At 41.6% G+C, this 23,037-nt stretch overlaps 1 protein-coding gene across 1 annotated transcript; it reads right to left on the bottom strand.

The window, feature by feature from the left end:
- Positions 1–2,201: 2,201 nt before the first annotated feature.
- LOC106562046 (adhesion G-protein coupled receptor G1) lies at positions 2,202–21,447 on the bottom strand. The gene is made up of 14 exons (XM_014126583.3): positions 20,805–21,447; positions 12,267–12,361; positions 11,696–12,142; positions 11,494–11,545; positions 8,448–8,562; positions 8,240–8,362; positions 7,847–7,975; positions 7,175–7,217; positions 6,644–6,750; positions 6,403–6,518; positions 5,883–6,142; positions 5,670–5,769; positions 5,269–5,549; positions 2,202–3,223 (listed from the first exon to the last, which is right to left on the bottom strand). The coding sequence occupies exons 2-14, from the start codon at positions 12,331–12,333 to the stop codon at positions 3,105–3,107; spliced, it is 1,959 nt and encodes a 652-aa protein (XP_013982058.1). The 5' UTR covers positions 12,334–12,361; positions 20,805–21,447; the 3' UTR covers positions 2,202–3,104.
- Between the last annotated feature and the right edge of the window lie 1,590 nt (positions 21,448–23,037).

Here is a 23,037-nt window from a genome sequence, read left to right as displayed (position 1 = left end):
CTGGATTCGCTCATTCTCAAACCCGCGCTCAGTGGCACGCGAGCCGCCCCTAGCCAATCTCCTTCTTCTTCCATGAGGTTTAACGATGTTTTGCATCCAATAACTGTTGCATTACCGCCAGCTACTAGACTGGAGTACAACTCCCTTATACTTTGCTTGAAAAAAATAAACAAATAGCATCCCATCTAACACAACACTCACAAACAATTATCTAATAACCCAACACACCTCCAGGCTTTGTAAGGGCTATATGACCAAGAACGAGAGTGATGGAGTGCTGCATCAGATGACCTGGCCTCCACAATCACCTGACCTCAACCCAATTGAGATTTTTATTTATTTTTATTTATTTCACCTTTATTTAACCAGGTAGGCAAGTTGAGAACAAGTTCTCATTTACAAATGCGACCTGGAAAATGGTGGTTTGGGATGAGTTGGACTGCAGAGTGAAGGAAAAGCAACCAACAAGTGCTTAGCATATGTGGGAACTCCTTCAAGACTGTTGAAAAGCATTCCAGGTGAAGCTGGTTCAGAGTTCATCAAGGCAAAGGGTGGCTACTTTGAAGGATGTCAAATATATAATATATTTCTATTTGTTTAACACGTTTTTGGTTACTATATGATTCCATATGTGTTATTTCATAGTTTTGATGTCTTCACTATTATTCTACAATGTAGAAAATAGTCAAAGATAAACCCTTGAATGAGTAGGAGTGTCAACTTTTGACTGGTACTGTATCTGACTTGGATCATCATTTTGTCCATGTGATGATTTTATGACTGGCCTTGATGACTCAGACACAGAGGAAGTGATATTTGATGAGACTGATGAGGTAGACACGGTTGATGGAGGCATAAAACAGAAATAGAGAAGAGCATGGCCTATGTGTCTATCTATATTCCATTTACTTTAAGATCTGGTTAGGGCGTTACGCTATTTAACAATAGGCTACAATGTATGAGTGCACAATGGGTAGGTTGAAATGTTTGTGGGTATGAAAAGACTGTCTTATTAAACACTATGTTTTACTCACACCTGCCTTTGGGCATTAAAAGCACAGGGAGATAGTGTGGACACAATCGGTTTGCTGTATCTAAGTCTGGTAACAGTAAATTCTAATGTAGGCTAAATATAGTCAATCCTCTTCCTAAGAATGGACAACTCATTGACAGGCTACAAGAGACATAAGTATCAGTTTGATGGTTTACTTCCTCATTCTCCCCCACTCTTTTCCATCATGTATTTTTACAGTGCATTTACCCTGCTCCCTGTCACTCTGAAGTAACCCAGTGTGTGGGCCACGTAAAAACCATGTTGTGCAAGTTTCCACACAGTCACTGTAATCATCCTGCAACTAAGCAATCATGAAACACTCTGCTTTCCTTAGAACCTCTGCAATTTACTGTAAACCAGAGCTACAGCGTCATACACTAAGTGTACCAAACATTAAGAAAACCTTTCTAATATTGAGTTGAACCCCCTTTTGCCCTCAGAACAGCCTCAATTTGTCGGGACACGGGCTACAAGGCGTCGAAAGTGTTCCACGGGGATGTTGGCCCATGTTGACTCCAATGCTTCCCACCGTTGTGTCAAGTTGGCTGGATGTTCTTTGGGTGGTGGACCATCATTGATACACACAGGAAACTGTTGAGTGCGAAAAACCCAGCAGCGTTGCAGTTCTTAACACACTCAAACCGGTGCGCCTGGCACCTACTACCATACCATGTTCAAAGGCACTTCAGTCTTTGTCTTGCCCATTCACAATCCATGTCTCATAGCCTTCCCTGTAGCTCAGTTGGTAGAGCATGGTGTTTGCAACACCAGGGTTGTGGGTTCGATTCCCACGGGGGGCCAGCACAGAAAAAAAAAAATAATGTATGAAATGTATGCATTTACTACTGTAAGTCGCTCTGGATAAGAGCGTCTGCTAAATGATGTAAATGTAAATGTAAATGTTAAAAATCCTTCTTTAACCTGTCTCCTCCCCTTCATCTACATGGAATTGAAGTGGATTTAATAAGGTATAAGGGATCATAGCTTTCACCTGGCTTCAACTGGTCAGTCTGTCATGGAAAGAGCATGTGTTTAATGTTTTGTACACACATTGTAGTTGTATACAGTGCAGGTATTTCGCTTATGAATTGTTAAGATCAAATATTACATATTTTTGTAGTTGTACAGTCAAACTAAGGTCCTGGTGTTCTTTTCTTATACAGTAAACTTTTATTGAAGCAATATACATTTACATCCACACAAATACAATATTACAATACGTTTTCAAAAGTTGCAAAATATATACACACAATAATGGCAGTGGCACAACCAGTCATGTTTTCTAAAAAATATATCTCTGTACAATAAAGTGCAAAACACAGTCCAGTAACTATGATCTGAAAATACAGTGTTTGTCACAGAATAGAGCAAGTTGCCAACTTCAGCCAAATGTCATTGTACAATGCCTGCCGTCTTTCAGATGATGGCCTGAGTGACACTTCTATGAGTCCTTTTCTGAGTAAAGAAACTACCATTCTCTGGAAAATGATGTATGAAAGTTTCTTACATATGTGATTCTACAACACGATGAATGGGTAAACGACAAGACTAAGAAGCTAAAGTGCTACTTCAAAAGTTTGAAATGAGCGATGACTGATATCTATGAAATGATATGTTTACACAGAATAAAACAAGCTTATCAAGGTTCGCCCTGGGCTTAAAGCTGAAATCTGTAGGGGTGAAACTGCCACATCCGTCTGCAATATTACAACAAAGACGTTACTTCAAACAACGAACACAATTTTTTTTCATTGCACATGCGATAGATCAGCAGAGTACTATGATATTTTTTTTTACCAGGATGCATCTCTGCCCCATAATAAAAGAATAACAAATGTGCCTGGAGTGACCAGTGGCACTGTTTCACTTTATGTGAATTATAGCTTTAAGCTTTTTTTTACAGTCACTCAGATATGTATGGAAATGGCTTGTATAGTGCAATATTCTGAATCTCACCCCCAGAGTTGGAATGTTCTGACTGACAGAGGTACATTTGGTACATTGCTCCTCCGTTAGCCTACAAAAAAAATGATATCCCATGTACCCCAGCTCAGCTCTTCTCCTGCAGCATGTGTTGCCTGGTGGAAGATGCTGTGCTACCATCCAAACTAGACCTGGATTGTTTCCGCATCCGATCAAGAATGTAGAATCGGAGCATCAGGAAGAAACCTATGGGACAGACCACACAATGTTTCAGATTAGTTCTGTGATGGACCAATAATACAGTACAGGAGCTGGAATCTATGCTCTAGAATTAGATTCCAGATTCTGAATTCAAAACAGCCTATAATCAACATCATTCTAAGCTATCTGTAACAGCTAAATGCTTAATGAATGTCACTTATTTCAACAGTAGTGAAACAAATGACATGGAAACAAATCCATATACACTACCGGTCAAAAGTTTTATAACATCTTCTCATTCAAGTTTTTTTTATTTGACTTTTTGTTTTACATTGTATAATAGTGAAGACATCAAAACTATGAAATAACACATATGGAATCATATAGTTACCAAAAATGTGTTCAACAAATCAAAATATATTTGAGATTCTTCAAATAGCCACCCTTTTCCTTGATGACAGCTTTGCACACTTTTGGCATTCTCTCAACCAGCTTCATGAGGTAGTCACCTGGAATGCATTTCAATTAACAGGTGTGCTTTCTTAAGTTAATTTGTGGAATTTCTTTCCTTCTTAATGCGTTTGAGCCAATCAATTGTGTTGTGACCCAGTAGGGGGGGGGGGGGGGGTATACCAGCCTTATTTGGTAAAAGACCAAGTCCATATTATGGCAAGAACAGCTCAAATAAGCAAAGAGAAATGACAGTCCATCATTACTTTAAAACATGAAGGTCAGTCAATAAGGAACATTTCAAGAACTTTGAATATTTCTTCAAGTGTAGTCGCATAAACTATCAAGCGATATGATGAAACTGGCACTCATGAGGACCGCCACAGGAATGGAAGACCCAGAGTTACCTCTGCTGCAGAGGATTAGTTCATTAGATTTACCAGCCTCAGAAATTGCAGCCCAAATAAATGCTTCACGAAGTTCAAGTAACAGACACATCTTAACATCAACTGTTCAAAGGAGACTGCCCGAATCAGGCCTTCGTGGTCGAATTGCTGCTAAAGGAACCACTACTAAAGGACACCCATAAGAAGATGAGACTTGCTTGGGCCAAGAAACACGAGCAATGGACATTAGACCAGTGGGAATTTGTCCTTTGGGTTGGAGTCCAAATTGGAGATTTTTGGTTCTAACCGCCGTGTCTTTGTGAGATGCGGTGTGGGTGAACGGATGATCTCCGCATGTGTATTTCCCACCGTAAAGCATGGAGGAGGAGGTGTTATGTTGTGGGGGTGCTTTGTTGGTGACACTGTCTGTGATTTATTTAGAATTAAAATACTTAACCAGCATGGCTACCACAGCATTCTGCAGCGATACGCCATCCCTACTGGTTTGGGCTTAGTGGGACTATCATTTGTTTTTCAATAGGACAATGACCCAACACACCTCCGGGCTGTGTAAGGGCTATTTGACCAAGAAGGAGAGTGATGGCGTGCTGCATCAGATGACCTGGCCTCCACAATCCCAACCTCAACCAAATTGTGATGGTTTGGGATGAGTTGGACCGCAAAGTGAAGGAAAAGCAGCCGACAAGTACTCAGTATATGTGGGAACATTCTAGGTGAAGTTGGTTGAGAGAATGAAAAGAGTGTGCAAAGCTGTCAAGGCAAAGGGTGGCTGTTTGAAAAATCTAATATAAAATATATTTGGATTTGTTTAACACTTTTGGTTACTACATGATTTCATATGTGTTACTTCATAGTTTTGATGTCTTCACTATTATCCTACAATGTAGAAAATAGTAAAAATAAAGAAAAACCTTTGAATGAGTGGGTGTTCTAAAACCTTTGACTGGTAGTGTAGGTATTTTAAAAAGGTCACACCAGCAATAAAGAGCAGCTTTTTTGTGAACTTCCTGCAGACAGAGCTATACACTAGCTTCTAAACTAAGCATGTAGCTAATAGCTAGTGAATACAACCGGAAATCGGTTGCAGGGAGGTTTTTCCTGATACGCTGTTGAAACGGAACACTTTTACAGGGCATTGTTTCAAAGCAACACAATAGACAGTTGGCTCTGACAGCCTCCTCTGGTCATGTGACCATATTCACTTTTTGATAGACTCAACAGAGGTGGACCTACCCTGTAGGGAGTTGAGGATGCAGAAGAGGAAGGGGATGAACTCAGAGAGCTGTCCAAAGTCCAAGAATCCCAGGCCCCACGTGGTCCCGAACAGGCAGCTGAGACCCCAGATACTGAGGAACGCCACCTTGTTCTTCCGCCACTCGTCTCGGTTCTGGATATTTCTCAGGACCAGGAAGAGCATGATCAGACCAGAGATGACCACTACAGCCAGGAAGGTCAGGTTGATGAAGTAATGGGCTAGTAGGCCTACAGAGCGTGGAGACACATCCATCCAGCACCTAGAAGACCATGGTGAAAAAGAATGAATCGCTGGGCTAACTTACTCATCACCTCAGTCAAATGTCAAAACTTTAACTACTGTTCATCTTACAGGTACAGTAGATCCAAAGTGCACTCACATCAAGTAGGGGTTGTTGACATCATCACTGGACACAACCTCTATCACACCATAGACTTTTCCAATGGCAAGCAGTACAATGACCGGAACAGCTGGGAGACCTGGACAGAGGATCAAAATGATGGTAACAGTTAATGTTTATTCAAGTCAATTGTATTCATCTACCAATGGGCAGTGGAATATAAACCAATTCTTTGTGTATGTTTCTACTCACCAAAGCCAACCAGGTGCCAAACATAAGGATTGGGGGAGGAGCTGAACACCATGTAGACCAACCAAAAGCTGTGAAACACTTCAATAAACATCCAGGAGAAGGAACTGAGCAGAGCATAGTGGAGAGCTGCCCCAAAAGCCCAGCATGCCCTGTTCCCTCCTACATTGGCCACAGTCCCTGTCAGGAAGAAGAAGAGGCTAAGAAGGAACAGTGCCATGGCCAGACCCCGATGGACTGCAGTGGACTGGTCCTTCGCTCTCCTGCCACAGTGCAAGAAGAGGAGAGAAAGTTAGTGAGAGAGATGGAGGAAGGGGAGGGGGATGGAGGGAGGGAGGGAGAGAGTGGGTAACTGTAATGAAACGAATATCACTCATATTTTTCAGACATTTAGGATTTCCCATGATCTCAGATATTTGCACAACATGATTAGGAAGTATTGTCACATGTTGAGGCCTGGTAGGAGATATTATGCGTAGGACAGGCTGCAGGGAGACAGATCATTGCATGTGAGGAGAAGTACCTCTGTGTGTTAAGGAAGTAGATGAGGACAACACAGCTCAACGTAGAGGCAGCACAGCCCATAGATGTAATGACAGTTAGAGCCACCAGATGGCGGACTGGTCGTGGTTCCAATTGCTGAGGTGAATAGAAGACAAAAACCAAGTTTAGGCCTACTATTACCAATCTACTTGAGATGAGTTCTTATTTATTTATTTAAATGATTGCCCATGTAAATATTCTAGATAGAGGTTATAGCTCACCACTAGGATGGCAAAGTATGTGAGATGATTACAGTGGCACTCTGTGTCCTCCCCACCTTTCTGTATGGTCTCACAACCTTCCTTTTTCCATGTGACCTCTGTTGGATCTGCAACAATTAAACCAATATCAATAGCCGTAGCAAGACCGGGAAATGCTAACACTTCATTATTAAGCGTGGTGTGGTATATGGCCAATATACCACAAGTAAGGGCTGTTCTAACACACGACGCAACGAGAAGTGCCTGGATACAGTCCTTAGCCATGGTATATTGACCATATATCACAAACCCCAGAGGTGCCTTATTGCTATTATAAACTGGTTACCAACATAATTAGAACAGTAAACAAGTAATTTTGCATCATACCTGTGGTATATTATCTGATATACCACGGCTTTCAGCCAATCAGCATCCAGGGTTCGAAAGACCGGTTTATAATCATGAATAAACATCCTCTATATTCAATACAAATAATAATATAAATAAGTACGCTATTATTGCAACCAAGTTTAAACATGCTTCTTTACAAACCTTTCTTTGTGTCCCAAGAAACACATTTTCTTGAGTGACTTGTCTGAAAAAGACAAGTTACAAAAAGGAGATAAGAGGCAAGTAGGGACTAACATATTTAATTCACCACTAGATGGTGACCTGGATACTGAACAACAACACATACCAAATACTGTATATCTGTCTGGCATACAAGATTAGCTTCAATCATATTTTACAAGTGCTACTGTTGACCAAATCACACACTGAGTCAGACCAGAAAGGATCAAGTGTGCAATGATGTGAACATATTTTCAATTTAACTGATGCACCAGAATCAATCAACACTAAGACCACGCTGAGATAAAGTACAGAAACACTACAACCATACAACAGAAAGTTAACTTTACTCTAACTGTACAACTGTTTAAGGATACAAATCTACTGTACTCAGGGGCAACACCCCTGTGATGTACAGTGTTGAATAAAAAGCTACTTGCTACAGTACAATTGCTAGAGTGACTAATTCTGAGATGAAGCAGACATCTTTTTCTACAAATCTTTCACATTGTTTCCTTTTGCTTCTGAAAGGGCTTTTGAAGTGGTTTGTGCTCGGAGGGTTTGAGACAGTAAAATACATCAAGGGAAGGATTTGGCGTGCTTCAAGTCAACTAAGATACACAGATGCATTCAGGCAAGCACGCACACACTTACTGGTATGACAGAATGATGGAAACCAATCCTGATTGGCTCTGGAAGGTTGGTGATGATCTCATTCTCCACAGTGATTCCCACCACATCTTCTAGAATCCTGATGTCATTCTGGTCTACCTTAGAACACCCCTGTGAACACAACAACCAGAATCACAACTACACTTCATACTATACGGGTCGGTTTCCCCGGACACAGATTAAACTTCGTCTAGGACTAAAAAGCATGTTCAATGGAGAATCTTCATTGTCTAATTCTTAGCTTAAATTATGTCCGGAAAACCGGTCCTGCTATAAGGAAGCATTACCAATGATTTGGTGCTTTAGTGTAAACTGTAATGTACAGTTTACATAGACTAGGTTAGCAGCCAAGTGAAAAACCCAATTGGCTCTTACCTGGAATAAGGTACTGTTTTTGAAGTAGGTGCAGACAACCTTGACCTTTTTCTTTTCTGGAGGTTTCAGACAAGAAGGCAGGTGAACTGATGGAATCATTTGAGGAGGAACTCCTTGAGGCGCCTGCACAACACCAACACACAAGTCAGTTATAATAATCATATAACATTACGTGTTTGTGTGTCTGTGTGTGCGTTTATGGTCTTACAGGCAGAGTGATGTTGTAGCCCTGAAAGCCTTCCTTCATCTCCACCACAGAGCTCAGGGCACAGGGCAGCACCACGTTCCCCAGCACCTTGGACCTCATCACTGTCTCCTCTATCCTACAGACCAATACAGACAGCATTTACAACCCACTCTATCTCATACAGGTAATTTCTATGCATTACATACAGTGCCTTTGGAAAGTATTCAGACCCCTTGACTTTTTCCACATTATGTTACATTACAGCCTTATTCTAAAATGGATTAAATAGTTTTTCCCCGTCCTCATGAATCTACCCAGAATACCCCATAATGACTAAGCAAAAACAGGTTAATAAATTTGAGCTAATTTATAATAAAGAAAACCCTGAAATATCACATTTACATAACTATTCAGACTCTTTACTCAGTACTTTGTTGAAGCACCTTTGGCAGCAACTACAGCCTTGAGTCTTCTTGGGTATGATGCTACAAGCTTGGCACATCTGTATTTGCGGAGTTTCTCCCATTCTTCTCTGCAGATCCTCTCAAACTCTGTCAGGTTGGATAGGGAGTGTTGCTGCACAGCTATTTTCAGGTCTCTCCAGAGATGTTTGATCGGGTTCAAGTCCGGGCTCTGGCCGGGCCACTCAAGGACATTCAGAGACTTGTCCCAAAGCCACTCCTGTGTTGTCTTGGCTGTGTGCTTAGGGTTCTTGTCCTGTTGGAAGATGAACCTTCGCCCCAGTCTGAGGTCCTGAGCGCTCTGGAGCAGGTTTTATCAAGGATCTCTCTGTACTTTGCTCCGTTCATCTTTGCCTCGATCCCGACTAGTCTCCCAGTCCTTGCCGCTGAAAAACATCCCCACAGCATGATGCTGCCACCACCACGCTTCACTGTAGGGATGCTGCCAGGTTTCCTCAAGACGTGACGCTTAGCATTCAGGTCAAAGAGTTCAATCTTGGTTTCATCAAAGCAGAGAATCTTGTTTCTCTGAGAGTATTTAGGTGCCTTTTGGCAAACTCCAAGCGAGCTGTCATGTGCCTTTTATTGAGGAGTGGCTTCCGTCTGGCCACTCTACCATAAAGGCCTGATTGGTGGAGTGCTGCAGAGATGGTTGTCCTCCTGGAAGGTTCTCCCATCTCCACAGAGGAACTCTAGAGCTCTGTCAGAGTGACCATCGGGTTCTTGATAACCTCCCTGACCAGGCCCTTCTCCCCCGATTGTTCAGTTTGACCGGGTGGCCAGCTCTAGGAAGAGTCTTAGTGGTTCCAAACTCCTTCCATTTAAGAATGATGGAGGGCACAGTGTTCTTGGGGACCTTCAATGCTGCAGACATTTTTTGGTACCCTTCCCCAGATCTGTGCTTCAACACAATCCTGTCTTGGAGCTCTACGGATAATTCCTTCAACCTCATGGCTTGGTTTTTGCTCTGACATGCACTTTCAACTATGGGACCTTTTACAGACAGTTGTGTGCCTTACCAAATCATGTCAAATCAATTGAATTTATCACAGGTGGACTCCAATCAAGTTGTAGAAACATCTCAAGGATGATCAATGGAAACAGGATGCACCTGAGCTCAATTTTGAGTCTATTTATGTAAATAGGGTCCCTGTTTTTTATTTTTTATACATTTGCAAAAACTACAAAAAATCTATTTTTACTTTGTCATTATGGGGTATTGTCACGTGTGCTCCCTCTCCGGCCTCTAGTGTGTTTACTTATTAAAACACTCACTCCCTGAACTTGCTTCCTGACTCTCAGCGCACATCGTTACGGAATAACGCCTCACCTAAGGGAAGCATCAGGGAGTCTTTTTTTTTGTGTGTCATTGTAAATGCAGTCGGGTCCGGGACCCACTACAGGCTCTCATGCTTCAGCTGGATCGCCAGACTCCCCTGCCACAGCCGGCTCGTCTGGCTTTTATGCCTTTGCCGGATCGCCAGTCTCCCCTGCTTCCAACGGCTCGTCAGGCTCTAATGCCTCAGCCGGATGGCCAGGCTCCCCTGCCTCAGCCGGTCTGTCAGGTTCCCGCGCCCCAGGTGGCGACAGGTTCCCGTGCATTAGCAGGGGTGACCGGTCCACTCCTGATCCCCGGGTTCGTCCCCTTGGTTGGCGTCCTGCTGCTGGAGCCGAACGCGCCAGGGAGGGGGTACCGTCACGTATGCTCTCTCCGGCGCTCTAGGTCACCATGCTCCCGCGTCTCAGCCGGATTGACAGGTTTCCTGCGCCTCAGCAGAGGTGACCGGTCTGCTCCTGATACCCGGGATCATCATTTTGGGAGGGGGTACTGTCACGTGTGTTCCCTCTCCGGCCTCTAGGTCACCAGGCTGCTCATAATGGCGCACACCTGTCACCATCGTTACGGGCACCTGCGCATCATCAGACTCACCTGGGCTCCATTACCTCCCTGATTACCTTCCCTAAATATGTCACTCCTTTTTGTTCCTTCCACAGGCGTTATTGTTTCTGTTCCTGGGTCATGTCTGTGCGTTGTTTGTGTTACGTGTTAGTTTCATTTATTTATTAAAACACTCACTCCCTGAACTTGTTTCCTGACTCTCAGCACACATCGTTACAGCTATTGTGTGTAGATTGCTTTTGGGCATGTGATAGTGATATAGAAACTGCTGTACAATAGATGGACGTTTTGTGTACAAACCAGCCACCACCCACTAATCACAATGAGCTCAATTTTCTGTTTAAGCTCTGCAGCTCACTCATAATAGATGACTTCATACTTGGGGCGGCAGGGTAGCCTAGTGGTTAGAGCGTTGGACTAGTAACCAGAAGGTTGCAAGTTCAAATCCCCGAGCCGACAAGGTACAAATCTGTCGTTCTGAACAAGGCAGTTAACCCATTGTTCCTAGGCCGTCATTGAAAATAAGAATTTGTTCTTAACTGACTTGCCTAGTTAAAAATAAAAAATACTTCACTACTGCCCGAGCATGTTTACAATCACATCTTGTCATGCTGGTTAGTCAACTCAGGACGATAGGCATAGAGGATAAAGGAGTTTGAGAGATGACATGGAGGGGTGTAATTCAAAATAAAGAGGTACAACTTACATGTTCACCTTATCACCAGATCCCTGACTCGCCTCATCACAAAACTTGTTTTCTGAAAGGCAAAGAATCCGTTCAGAAACAGTCTAGTATTTATATTTTCAAGACTGTATAACACACCCAAAATGTACTTAGATGAACAATAAATTATTCAAGTTGATTTCCTCATCAGACAATTTAACTGACAACCTAAAGGCTTGCTTACTGCAGTTGATAATTTCGCCAAAAAACTCATAGGCTGGGTGTGTTTTGTAACTTATGATATCATCCCGTTGTGTCGCGTTGAGTATCCCGTACGTCGAAGTCCCTTTGTTGCTGCCTTGGGACAGGTCAGTGCAGCAGTTCCCCTGTAGACCAGACGGCCAGCACAGAGTGTGGTTCTGTCCATTCACCTCTACCCAGAGCTGGTCCAGAAGCGGCTCCCAGTACACACAGAAGTGTCTCTCTCTTGCCCCTGGGCTCGGATCCAGCTTGATGACAGAGGAGTTCTCACATTGGGCCGTTATCTCACCTCGGATGGACAGGGAGCTCTCATTGGCTGAGATGGTGATGGTGCCACAGCCCCTTTTCAAATCGTGAGCCAGAGTTAAAAGCCCGTTGCCATGGCACCAGGTTCCACACATTTTGAAGTCCCTGTCGTTTTCCCCTGATCCTGTTTGGACAATAGTTTTTGACTTTTAGTTTTACTTTTAAACTTTTTAAGAAACAGAATCCCTCTCAGTTCATACAGTATTTTGCTTTATTTGTAGGACATTACAAATAAAATGTTCACTTACCTGATGCAAAGAGGGCAAAGAGAAAGATCATCCACAAGGTCCCTCCAAACCCCTGGTTGGGCCCCATTGTTACTGTATGGTTTCACCTTTGACCTCTATAGAACGGCAAGAAGAACAACACAGTTGTAAAACATGAATACTGCTCAACTTTAATTAGCGTTCTGTGAAAAGCAGGATAGATCTGTCTCAGGGTGATTGCAGTCAGTCTTTCAAACACATATCTGTACCATTCCTTCCAGGGGCGATTCTCTAATTATTTACCCTGTCTTCTCTAAACAACACATTTCCTAGACACAAAATGTAGAATTTACTATTTCCTTATCAATAAAAACATTTGTTCTAAAAATACATTCAGTGTCCTTTATTGAGTTCTTATCAATGAGAACACTCTTTCCTTCCAACAATCACACGGACACCAGTCACTGTGTCTTGTATTCACTGAGTCGTCAATGACAAGTATGTGTTCTGAGGTCTCACAGATGCAGACTTGCCAATGAATGCAATGCTAATTCACTGTATTCACACTAATTCCCTTTTTGAGAACTAAAATCTCGATATTGTATTAGCTATTCTGCAGAAGACGTGTAAAACCCATGTGGCTGCTGCCATGGTGATCGACGTATCTTCCCACAGACACACGCCACAGTCTTTTATTTCAATTCCAACTGAGTTGTAGTAGCAGACAAGTGACCTACATGTGCACAATTTAAAGTGTTGGGGAAGCTACTCTGAAAATACAAAAAAAAGGGTTCCAAACGGGTTCTTCAGCTGTACCCATAGGAGAACCCTTTTTGGTTCCATGTAGAACCCTCTGTATAAAGGGTTCTACATGGAACCCAGGAGGGTTCTACCTGCAACCAAAAAGGGTTCTTCAAAGGGTTAGAGAGCACCTTTTTTTCCTAAGAGTATATAGAAATGACGTCACACTGGAAGAAATTAAGCTACACTAAAGCTACCCTGAAGAAAAGTATTGTTTATTTAACTAAAGTTACTTGGGAAAAGTAGTTCACTACATCCAAACTACTTTGTGAAAAATGATCATATGTAAATCTGAAATGTCATAGACTACAAATTGCAAGAACAGATCACTTGGGTAAAATGTTACAGAATGTTTAATTTAGCCTATTAAACACAAAAATTATGTTTCAAGTAAGAATTATGCAGATCTGATGCCGAAAAATAAAGGAAATTCTTGACTACTTCATCCATATTTTATTTTTGTTAAAAAGTAGTGTGTAGTTCCAGTAGTTAGCTACACCACTACATGGAAGCTAGCTAAGGGTGAATTTCGCTACATTAGTAAAATATGTTTAGTGAGATCTATCTCTCTTCAACATCAGATTTACAACTTTTCTGTTTACACTAGCCTCTGATGTGATATGGCCAAAGCCACATTACTGCTTCATGTGTGAGTGCAGCTATTAGCATACCGTAAATACCATAGTTTATAGACAAACAAAATAAGGACACCAATTCAAACTATACAGGAGATTCTCATCTAAACCATATTGTGCATAGTGTTGCAAACGTGATTAATGCAGTGATATTATTCACAAATATTTTTGTGGATATTTTTAGAGCCTTTAATTTACAATTTCGCTAACAGAGCAAAAATCCCATCTATTGGTATTAAGGTAATTCTTGCAGGGAAATGAGCTTCACGCTGTACGACTCAGAGTGGGGTATATGGTGTAGTAGTCTCCCACATTACCTCAGGAGGAAGTGTTGGAGACATCTGTTGAAGAAAGATTTGAATCTAGATCTGTCTCTTTACACTACAAAAGTATATTTCCTGGGACTAGTTTGTGGCGTCAAAATAGTGTAGTGTAAAGAGGCCCTAAGATTGAGGGGACAGGACGGGATTTTAGCTAGCTAACGTTAACAATGCTAGCTATTTTTGACAAACTTTATTAGCTAATGGAAACATTGCCATCTCTCTAAAGTAAATTTGACGACATGATAATAATGGCAAAGTTGTTTCCTACTAATTATTTGCCTACTTTAGCAATGCCATCGTAATTTAGACTAAATGGTCATTAGTCCCCTTTCAGAATAACTGGACATCAGTCAACTTTTCGGCAGCAATATGGTGGACAGCGGCTTTAGAACGTTTATTACAATGGCATTACACAAACTAATGATGACAGTGCAAGCTATTGGCTACATGCTTTGGTTTCTGTGGGAAAACTTCACTCCTCCATAACAGAAGACAGACAAAAACTGCACACAGCCATTGAACCACAATCTAGTGGGATTTGTGGAGGAGACAGTTTACGTACAACATACCTAAGAAACCTGCCACCTGCAAATGATACACACGTACAAGCACTGAGCTAAATGTTGAGACAGAAAGGTTTCCTACAGGTGAAGGCCTATTCTCATCTATGCAAAAATGTATTTATTATGTAATGAGTGTGAGCACCAACACAAGTGAGACATCATCAATCCCACAATAGGCCTGCTGTAAAAACAGCAGCATATGACAGATGTCACAAACAGAACAGTGAATGCCGTTTTCTATAAAGTATGTCTGGATTGTGGTCTCTGTACTTGCCCTTTGTGGTAAGGTGTGAGTTCCCGGTGGTTTCAGGTGTTGAGAAACTTCTCCATTTCCACAAACCTTTCTCCTCTGACTGTTTATTTTTTATTTTTTAACCATGTCTTTACCTATCCTGCTTCCCTACACAATATTTGTACTTTGCTCAGAACTTATCTCACATAATCTAACACAATGGGGTCAGGTCACACACGTCTGCAATACTACTCTTCTCCATGTTCAACCACTCTTTCTTCCTCTCTAAGCATGGCCCCCTTGGCAAACAGATCATACTACTGATAAGCTATACACGGTTTTGTACTTCGAAGTATTGCATTGTGTAATTCCAGTTAGGAATTCGTTGTACACTTCAGGAATAAGGATGGGAATTCATTTTAGTTTTAGCAGCAGTAGCAGTTAGTCTTCATGCACTGGGGCATGAGGGGGACTGTAGTAACATGCTCTAATGCAGTGGTATTCAAACTTTTTCAACAACAAAAAAACGTGTTCATAAGGACTTCTCGGGACCCCACCCAAAATGTAATGAAACAACCTTAAAATAGTTACATGAACATTTTTACATCAACAAATAACCTTCAATTCCTTACATTTCCATCTCTTATCAAAATGAAAAGAAACCAATAAATACATTTACTCAAAATATACAGTACCAGTCAAAAGTTTGGACACACCTACTCATTTTAGGGTTTTTCTTTATTTTTACTATTTTCTAAATTGTATAATAATATTGAAGACATCAAAACTATGAAATAACACATATGGAATCATGTAGTAACCAAAAAAGTGTTAAACAAATCAAAATATATTTTATATTTGAAATTCTTCAAAGTAACGACCCTTTGCCTTGATGACAGCTTTGCACACTCTTGGCATTCTCTCAACCAGCTTCATGAGGTAGTCACCTGGAATGCATTTCAATTAACAGTTGTGCCAATTACAAGTACATTTGTGGAATTTCTTTCCTTCTTAATGCATTTGAGCCAATCAGTTCTGTTGTGACAAGGTAGGAGTCGTATACAGAAGATAGCCCTATTTGGTAAAAGACCAAGTCCATATTATGGTAAGAACAGCTCAAATAAGCAAAGAGAAATGACAGTCCATCAATATTTTAAGACATGAAGGTCAGTCAATGCGGAAAATTTCAAGAACTTTTAAAGTTTATTCAAGTACAGTCGCAAAAACCATCAAGCGCTATGATGAAACTGGCTCTCACAAGGACTGCCACAGGAAAGGAAGACCCAGAGTTACCTCTACTGCAGAGGACAAGTTCATTTGAGTTACCAGCCTCAGAAAATGCATTCCAAATAAATGCTTCACAGAGTTCAAGTAACAGACACATCTCAACATCAACTGTTCAGAGGAGACTGCCTGAATCAGGCCTTCATGGTCAAATTGTTGCAAAGAAACCACTACTAAAGGACACCAATAGGAAGAGGAGAGTTGCTTGGGCCAAGAAACACGAGCAATGGGTATTAGACCGGTGGAAATCTGTCCTTTGGTCTGATGAGTCCAAATTTGAGATTTTTGATTCCTGCCGCCATGTCTTTGTGAGACGTAGAGTTGGTGAACGGATGATCTTCGCATGTGTGGTTCCCACCGTCAAGCATGGAGGAGGAGGTGTGATGGATGGTGTGGGGCTGCTTTGCTGGCGACACTGTCAGTGATTTATTTAGAATACAAGGCACACTTAACCAGCATTGCTACCACATCGTCCCATCTGGTTGGCGCTTAGTGGGACTATAATTTGTTTTTCAACAGGACAATGACCCAACACACCTCCAGCTGTGTAAGGGTTATATGACCAAGAAGGAGAGTGATGGAGCGCTGCATCATTTGACCTGGCCTCCACAATCACCTGACCTCAACCCAATTGAGATGGTTTGAGATGAGTTGGACCGCAGAGTGAAGGAAAAGCAGCCAACAAGTGCTCAGCATATGTGGGAACTCCTTCAAGACTGTCTGAAAAGCATTACAGGTGAAGCTGGTTGAGAGAATGCCTAGAGTGTGCAAACTGTCATCAAGGCAAAGGGTGGCTATTTGAAGAATCTCAAATATAAAATATATTTTGATTTGTTTAACAATTTTTTGGGTTACTAGATGATTCCATATGTATTATTTCATAGTTTTGATGTCTTCACTATTATTCTACATACAATGTAGAAAATTACAAAAATAAAGAAAAACCCTGGAATGAGTAGGTGTGTCCAAACTTAGCTGGTACTGTATATATGTTTTTATTGTCTTTCTCAAATGTTTTTATATTGTCCAATACAATAATCTGTATTCTGAATTTTTTGTTCCTAAAAAATGTATAAATACTAAATAATAATTTGGCGACCCCGACTTTGAATACCACTGTGAGTCTATGTGAAACTGCTGAACATACCAATAAGATCTACGCATCAACCCACCAGGCAGGTCTAAACTTGATGTTTTTTATCGCCCTTGCATGACCAACTCCCTTGTAGCCACCTCAACAAGCAGTGTTGCACACCTTCCCTATCTGTCACATTACTGCTAAAGTGGGCTTAAGATCATTTGCCAACAAGTTGAAGTATAAAAACAATGTAACAGTAGTGTTATTATCATGCAAAAAGTGAGCACAATAAGAGAGGTCTTGATTATTTGTCTATGAGTAAATGAAATACAGCACATTTTTGAAAGTATGAAGACAACGTCAAATATCAGACAATCGTCAACAGCATGGTCTTTATGGATTATACAGTGGACTATACCTTAACCATACTTATAAGAAATGCACAGTCTCCCCCACCACATAATCAGACTTCACATAATCAACAAGTGCACACACGGTGCTCAGTTCTCTTCTGTTTGAGAAGGGCGAACCCGACCTCCACCCAGTCTCTGCCCCCACCCCCTCTCCATTGTTCAAGCCGAGGGCCTAAATGCAGTGAAAGAATGTCCCTTTTCACTTCTCAACTTTGTGTGTGTGTGTGTGTGTGTGTGTGTGTGTGTGTATGTGTGTGTGTTGACACGGTTCAGGCAGTTATAAATGCTCAAGGCCACAAAGCATATTGTATAGTAGCTAGCCAAATAACTCATGAGCTTGGTGTCAAATATGAGTCTTATCATTGTGTAAGCAACTTAAGTTTACATTTTGATACTTCTGATGTGACAGAGGTAAATTCACACACACACACACACGATCATAAAAAAGATTTGAACTACTTACTGTAATTTCTTTTCACACTTCCCCCACCCGTTTCACCCTTTCTTTTCAAAGATGCTGCATGTGTGACATTGTGGCCTCAATTGAAACTTCCGCTATCCCTTGAACTCTTGTTCAATTTTTTATTTATTTAATAAGCAGCAGTATTTTAAACTGCAAACCTTTTTTCTTTAAGCTGCAGTGTTTCGATGTATTCAACAACAGTGATTCATCCTGTCTGTCATGGACAGCATCTGTATATCACTTCAGAGTAGTATAGCTCTGAGTGGCAAACCAGTCAAAGCAATTGTGAGTCAGACAGACATGCAACAGGCTTTACTCCACCACCTTTTGTCTGAGAAGAGTAAACAGAGCATAAACGCCCCGCTATGGCAGAGAAATGTGACCTGGTCTGTGACATCAGAGCTAAACAAAAAAGCTCTGTTGTTGGGGCCCTAAGCTAAACAGACAAAGAGCGTGAATAAAGTTCAAGGGTCAAACGATGGTCCAGCATCTGCTTTAGCTATGTTGACCAGTGTCCCCTCAAAGACCTGATTTCAGCCATTTAGATGAACAGGTGGGCAGAGTAGTTGGTTCAGATCAGAGATGCTAGGAAACTCAGCTGTTTCAAGAGGGCCAAAACAAAGATGAAAGTGCCAAAAATATTCACATTTACTACATTTTAATTTAAGGGTATACAGTTCATCCAGTAATTTAATATGACTTTAATATTGATTCCTTCTGTGAGGAAGCCATGGCCCAGTAAGCATCAACATTGCCAATGTCGATTTTATTTTTATTTTACCTTTATTTAACTAGGCAAGTCAGTTAAGAACAAATTCTTATTTTCAATGACAGCCTAGGAACAGTGGGTTAACTGCCTTGTTCAGGGGCAGAACGACAGATTTTTACTTTGCCAGCTCGGGGATTCGATCTTGCAACCTTCCGGTTACTACTCCAGCGCTCTAATCGATGTCTGTTCCCCTGCGGGAATCTAATTAGCATAATAAAAAAATCCCCATAAAAATCTATCAGTTTAACCTAGAGATAGAGTGCATATGGAAAGTATTCAGACCCCTTGACTTTTTCCACATTTTGTTACGTTACAGCCTTATTCTAACATTGATGAAATTGTTTTTTTCCCTCATCAATTTACACACTATCCCATAATGACAAAAAAAAACAACTGAAATATCACATTTACATAAGTATTCAGACCTTTACTTAGTACTTTGTTGAAGCACCTTTTGGCAGTGATTAGAGCCTCGAGTCTTCTTGGGTATGAGGCTACAATCTTGGCACACCTGTATTTGGGCAGTTTTTCCCCATTCTTCTTTGCAGATCCTCTCAAGCGCTGTCAGGTTGGATGGAGAGTGTCGCTGCACAGCTATTTTCAGGTCTCTAGAGATGTTCGATTGGGTTCAAGTCCGGGCTCTGGCTGGGCCACTCAAGGACATTCAGAGACTTGTCCTGAAGCCACTCATGCGTTGTCTTGGCTGTGTGCTTAGGGTCCTTGTCCCGTTGGAAGGTGAACCTTCGCCCCAGTTTGAGGCCCTGAGCGCTCTGGAGTAGGTTTTCATCAAGGATCTCTCTGTACAGTATTTTGCTCCGTTCATCTTTCCCTCACTCCTGACTAGTCTCCCAGACCCTTCTGCTGAAAAACATCCCCACAGCATGATGCTGTAACCAACATGCTTCATCGTAGGGATGGTTGTCCTTCTCCCCCGATTGCTCCGTTTGGCCGGGCGACCAGCTCTAGGAAGAGTGCTGGTGGTTCCAAACTTCTTCCATTTAATAATGATGGAGGCCACTGTGTTCTTGGGGACCTTCAATGCTGCAGACATTTTTTGTTACCCTTCCCCAGATCTGTGCCTCTACACAATCATGTCTCGGAGCTCTACGGACAATTCCTTCGACCTCATGGCTTGGTTTTTGGTCTGACATGCACTGTCAACTGTTAACCCCCAACAACAACTGCTACCTGGGCGCCTATGATGTTGATTAAGGCAGACCCCCGCACCTCTCTGATTCAGAGGGTTTGGGTTGGGTTTGGGCTGAATATGGGAGACATATTTCGGTTGAATGCATTCAGTTGTGCAGCTGACTAGATGTCCCCATTTCCTAAGGTGCATTTAGTTAATGCCAGTAGTTATTGAACTTTGCAGTCTTCACAGGCATTTTGTCCCAGTGTTTATAGCAACAATTGTAATCTGCTGGTTAAAAGGCTTATCCTGATACAGGAATTGTATTATTTTGCCAACCTTGCAAGCAAGCGGACAAACATTAAACTGCACCAGAACCATCACCCATCACCCAAGCATTGGTATAAATACTAGCAGCACCTCATTTTTCGATTCTGCATTTCATAATAGTAATACGTAATACCATTACAATTATGCCTACTAAAAGTAAGAACAGATAGAAATTAAGCCAAAATCAACTGTCACGTACTTCAGAGCAAGTTATTTATGTTTTGGTCAACCTGACAAAGAAAGTTATCAAGTTAACGTAACATATTCCTATCAACAACAGAAAAAAAATAAGAAATTAAAGAAAACACAAATGTAAGAACTGGTTTGTAACGAGTTGTAGACTCATTTAGCACAATGTATAGCAGGCCAAATCTGACGTTCACTATTAGACCCTAAAATACAGAAACACCTGCCTCTGCTTTGTCAATAAATGAATTGTCTCCACACTGCATTTATTAACCGGTAGGCTACACATGTGTTCTGGTGAAATTAGGAAAACAATTAAATATCACAGATTAATGCAGTAAAAAACGGGTTTACATTTGTTTTGTTGTTGTTACCTTTACACAATCGGACCCCGTCTGCGCCTCTGCTGAACGTGGTGGTTATGGTTTTCCGTCGATTGTTTTCCGTCGATGTCTAAAGATCTGTGTTAGAGGTCCTCCTATAAGCGATGCTCTCCACAACTCCACACGCGGACTATACACTGGTGACAGAAACATAAACTGACGGTTTGAAATGGAAGGCGAAAAAAAACCGGATTCCTCCCCAAAGCTCAGACACTCACTCACAGCGTGTGAAAATGAGCTCAGTCATACATGACTGAAAGTTACTCTTTCAAAGACTCGGGTATTTTTAAATGTCATTAGGCAACTTCCAGACCATACGACACTGCACTGGCACCCGTGCTACACAGTACAGCCACAAAGAAAAGGTCCAGTGTTGTTTGAGCTGCCTAACCCTGTACACTCCTTAGGGAATAGCTGTCAGCACGGACAACGTGTGAGCGCCAGACTGCCTGCGGGTGGTTGGTAAGAGGGCCACTGTTTGGTAAGCTTTCTCTCTGCAAGAAGAATAGAAAGTAATAGGCTATTCACTATACAATCTATTTTAGGCTATAACGTGTTCCTAGCTCTCACTTTCTGTAATGTTTTCTTAGAGAACGTCATTATCTATAAGTGAAGTCTACATACTACAGTATGTCTTATTGTTATGCACTGTTATTTCCCCAAGGTTATCAGCAGTAGGCTCGCCAACTGTGATATTGTGCCACGTTAATGTTTAACCATGGGTAACAATTACCTGTAGACTTTGACATTTGACATTTTGTCAAGTCACATTTTCCGATGAAAAACCTCACAGGAAGGAGAGAGAGAATGAGGTAGAGGCTCCTCTTCTCTCTTCAGCTGTCTGTGTTTGTGTGTCTGTACAGGAGGGTGTGCACATGCGTGCATGTGAAGAAAGCAAGCTAACAAAGGGATACTTGTCTGTGGAGTGGAAGTATTTTCCAGTTTTATTTTATTATATGGCTGTTGCCCTCAACGCGATAAGGATAAGTCCCACTTCACTGGTGATGAAAGGTGTCTGCTGATTCTCTGTGGCTTGTTTTTGTGTTTGGTAGCGGGAATAGGACAATACAGAATTAATATAGGCATAGGGGGCTACAGTTGAGAGTCACAACTGGCCGTCTGTCCAGCAATGCATGCACCCTGACACCCCAATAACTGTCCAGCCTACCCCAGGAGTTAAAAAGGGAAGCAGAAATTTGTCAAGTCTCCATATCAGAGACAAAGAGGAAGATTAAACAAACATCACTATTTCTTTGCCAATCTCCAGACAGTGGTTATAATGGTTGATGATTAGGCTTTTTCACTATTAGGACATAGTGTTTTTGTGGTGAAGGAAGTAGGCTATTAACTGTGGCAGTCAGTTAAGTAACAACTTCACAATGGTTCCTCAGCACACACACACGCACACACACTTGCCTATCATCTGTTCTAGAAGGTCTGTCATTTATTAAAGATTTGTAAAACAGTAATGGTCTTTGTTAAAATTGCATGTTGGTGTAGTTTTTCACTGGGAGATCAATAGGTAGTGATGAGTCAGCTCTGCTGCATGCCTTTATAGGTTTGGTGGCCTCTGTCTGGACTCCAACATCCTGCAATTATGGTTTTCACCTTCAACCTTTCATAAACAAATATCAAACACAAATGTGCTTTGCTTTTAACCACTTGTGAAAAAATTGTCTGTCATTTTTTGCAGAGAAGTCATAAAAATGTAGAAATATGACGTGAACTTGGTGTTGAAGGAACCTACACTTCCTCAAACCTTTCTTTGAACATCATGTCATTTGTAGGAGGTTTCATTCACTTGTTAATGCTCTGAAGCTCAAAGCTTAAAACATTCCGTATTACGTCAGACAGTATCAGGTAGATTCCCCTCATGCACTTGCACACTCACAGCTATGGCTCAAATACAGCAGGTGCCTTGTGCTCCGAGATACTTTTGTTAACCTCCTCACACCCTTTCTCCCTCCCTCACCCCTGGAATGCCGTGGCGCCCCAAGTTAATAACACTGATGTATTGTGCCTAGGGTCACACACACACACACACACACACACACACACACACACACACACTCACACACGTGTCTTAGGTCTTACCCTATTAAATATTTTATGGATGCAAACCAAGACACTTGGACTCACGTTCTCTGAGGCCTCCTCTTGTTATTGTCCAAGTCAATGGTTTCATAGCAATTTGGGTGATTTGGGGCCTCACCACTAACTCCAG

The sequence above is a fragment of the Salmo salar genome, chromosome 11, assembly GCF_965601325.2.
Source record: "Salmo salar chromosome 11, fSalSal1, whole genome shotgun sequence".
Classification (NCBI taxonomy): Eukaryota; Metazoa; Chordata; class Actinopteri; order Salmoniformes; family Salmonidae; genus Salmo; species Salmo salar.
This window is presented reverse-complemented; position numbering and strand designations above follow the sequence as displayed.

Coding starts and splice junctions, on each gene's coding strand:
- LOC106562046 (XM_014126583.3), bottom strand. CDS start 12,333: ATGGGGCCCAACCAGGGGTTTGGAGGGACCTTGTGGATGATCTTTCTC. Junction 6,751..7,174: donor TTCTTGGGACACAAAGAAAG/GTTTGTAAAGAA, acceptor TAATTGTTGCAG/ATCCAACAGAGGTCACATGG. Junction 5,550..5,669: donor GTCAACAACCCCTACTTGAT/GTGAGTGCACTT, acceptor ATGGTCTTCTAG/GTGCTGGATGGATGTGTCTC.